Source organism: Ipomoea nil, unplaced genomic scaffold, assembly GCF_001879475.1.
Source record: "Ipomoea nil cultivar Tokyo-kokei standard unplaced genomic scaffold, Asagao_1.1 scaffold2805, whole genome shotgun sequence".
Lineage (NCBI taxonomy): Eukaryota > Viridiplantae > Streptophyta > Magnoliopsida > Solanales > Convolvulaceae > Ipomoea > Ipomoea nil.
This window is the reverse complement of record NW_017619233.1, coordinates 2,804,587-2,807,142: the sequence shown is the minus strand read 5'-3', so window position 1 is coordinate 2,807,142 and position 2,556 is coordinate 2,804,587. Positions and strand designations below refer to the sequence as shown.

The window sequence follows — 2,556 nt, the reverse complement described above, 5'->3', positions numbered from 1 at the left end:
AATTTAGTAATATTTATAAAAGTGGGGTTTTGAATTATTATTTTGTTAATTTTTACAAAGCACCAAGTAAAAAAATTGTTACTCTAACTCAACAAGGTTTGAACCCATCACCTCCCACTTAGGGGAGCAATCCAATACCAATGAACTATAAGCCACTTGATAATAGTGGCCCTACGCATCCCATGAGCCCGCTTCGAATTGCATAATTCTAGTTCACGAGCTTCGCGATCTGACCCACGAATAAAAAAATCTGCGGTGAAACGGGCTGATCCACATTTACACCCCTAATCAATTATGAAGGCAAAGCAGGAATGTGAATTAGTAACACTTATTGGGAAGGGGGAACGCTTGTGTTTAGCCAAATGACATACATCACAAGCCTCATTATTATTATACTTAGCAACATCAATATCACCAATGAGATGTAGTTTGTTGATTGGGAAGTGCCCCAGCCTTCGATGCCAGACCTCAGATTTACTGCATTGCAGAACAAACTGTCCATTCTGCATTTCCTGTGATTCCTCCATTAGATAGAGTCCCTTTTCTTCCCTAGCTAAACCAACTATCTGACCATGACTCCCTTGAATCATGCACTGTTTTGACATGAAGGTTAGCTTATAAGCATCATCTTGAATTAACTTGCTCACAGATATAATATTAAATTTGAAAGAAGGGATATATAGTGCCTCTTTCAGCCATAGATTTCCATTGAGCAGCCTGGCATCACCTACATATTTAACTGTGATGCATTGCCCCGTAGGGAGATTCACTTTAACATTGTTAACTGTGTGATGATTGATCAAGGAATCAAGGGAACACACAATATGATTTGTGGCCCCTGAATCGAGAATCCAAGTGCAAGAGTTTAAAGATGACGAACATACAGAAAACTTGCCTTCTTCAGGATTGTGAGATTTTTCAAACTTTGGAGTCAAGGCAGTTGCAGCTGTGATATGTGAGCCAGAGGGACTGTTCGAATTGGAGGATCCAGATGCTTGGCTTGGCTGTGTCTGAAGGAATGTCATCAATTTGTGCAACTGCTCAGAGTTTATTCCCAGATCGCTAGGACTGGTGAAGGATGCAGCTGTTCCCTGTTGCTTCCCTTTTGACTTAAAACCTTGCACCCAACCGGGTGGATACCCGTGTTTCTTGTAGCATCTATCAACTGTGTGTCCATTCATGCCACAATAGGTACATTTAGCCTTCACAGTGTTATTTTTCCTGCCATTATAAGCATTCGAAGCAGCAACAGTATCTTCATTCATGCATGTTTGAACCGCATTAGACTGTTTTATATCCAGGTTTCCTAAATTCAAATGAGATGCCATAATCTGCCTCTCTAACTTTTCAGACATAACAAACACCTTATAGACTTCTGGCAGGGGATCTAACACAAGAACACTTGATTTCAAGTTATTATAGTCCTCATTCAAGCCTTGCAGAAATAGGATTACCTGATCAGTCTCTTTTTCCTTCCGAATTGTTTCAACCAAATCGCAGGAGCATCTGGGAGTGCACTTACATAGAGGAATCGGCCTTAAGGTGTTCATCTCTTCCCATAGGGTCCTGCATTTTGTGTAGTACTCATTAATGGAGAGAGATCCTTGCCGTAGACTATGAATCTCACTCTGTAGGATAGATATGCGTTGTGCGTCCCTTTGCGAGAACCTTCTTCTCAGATCCTCCCAGACGTCCTCAGCGCTGTCGAGATGCATAATGCTTTGCGCTATGGACGAGTGAACAGGCTTGAAGATCCAAGCGCAGATCATGAGGTTGCACCGTCTCCACGCGGCGTACTGAGCTTGCTCCCTGTTCGGCGGCGTGATACTCCCGTCCACCAAGGTCCATTTATTCTTAACTTCGAGAGCTATCCGCATCGATATGCTCCATGTGCCGTAATTCGAGCTGCCTGACAAAGGTGGACTCACAAGGACAAGGGATGGACTGTCGTTTGCACTGAGAAATAGAGGATTCTCAAGATCCTCTGTGTTAAAGTTTCTTCGAGCTCGAGATGATGGACTGTCGGTTAATTATTAAGCAATGTTTGTCGATTGCTAATGATATGGGGACTGTTAGAGTGGTCCATATCAAGAGAACAGTGAATCGTGTGGCTCATGAGCTTGCTCGGGCAACCGTTTCTGAATCTGTCTCGGGAGTGTGGGAGTCTATCCCGCCGGCTTGTATCCTTCATTTATTCAGTCATTAATGAAGTTTTCTGCTTTTGTTTCAAAAAAAAAAAAAAAAAAAAAAAAAGTAATCGTGGTACAATGCGGCAAACTATTCCTACTAAATCTGATAACAATTGTACAATGTCTACCATAAAACTATGGCAGTTTTACGTCTTTATCCCATACACGTTATTATATGCATGGCTTCTACGGTGTTAGGACACAATAGACATTATTTCCTATATTACTCTCTCCCTTCTACTCTTGATGTGACAAGCATAAACTATTTTTTATGTGAATTTAAAGTAAAAATGTCTACATCCAATTTTAGAACAATATTATATAAAATATTACTTATTTCTTAAAAACATAGAATAATACTATATAT

General features: G+C 40.7%; 1 protein-coding gene across 1 annotated transcript; it reads right to left on the bottom strand.

The window, feature by feature from the left end:
* Positions 1–284: 284 nt before the first annotated feature.
* LOC109158071 lies at positions 285–1,877 on the bottom strand. Its single transcript, XM_019305890.1, has one exon. It carries the CDS (start codon positions 1,875–1,877, stop codon positions 285–287), a length of 1,593 nt encoding a protein of 530 aa, XP_019161435.1.
* Between the last annotated feature and the right edge of the window lie 679 nt (positions 1,878–2,556).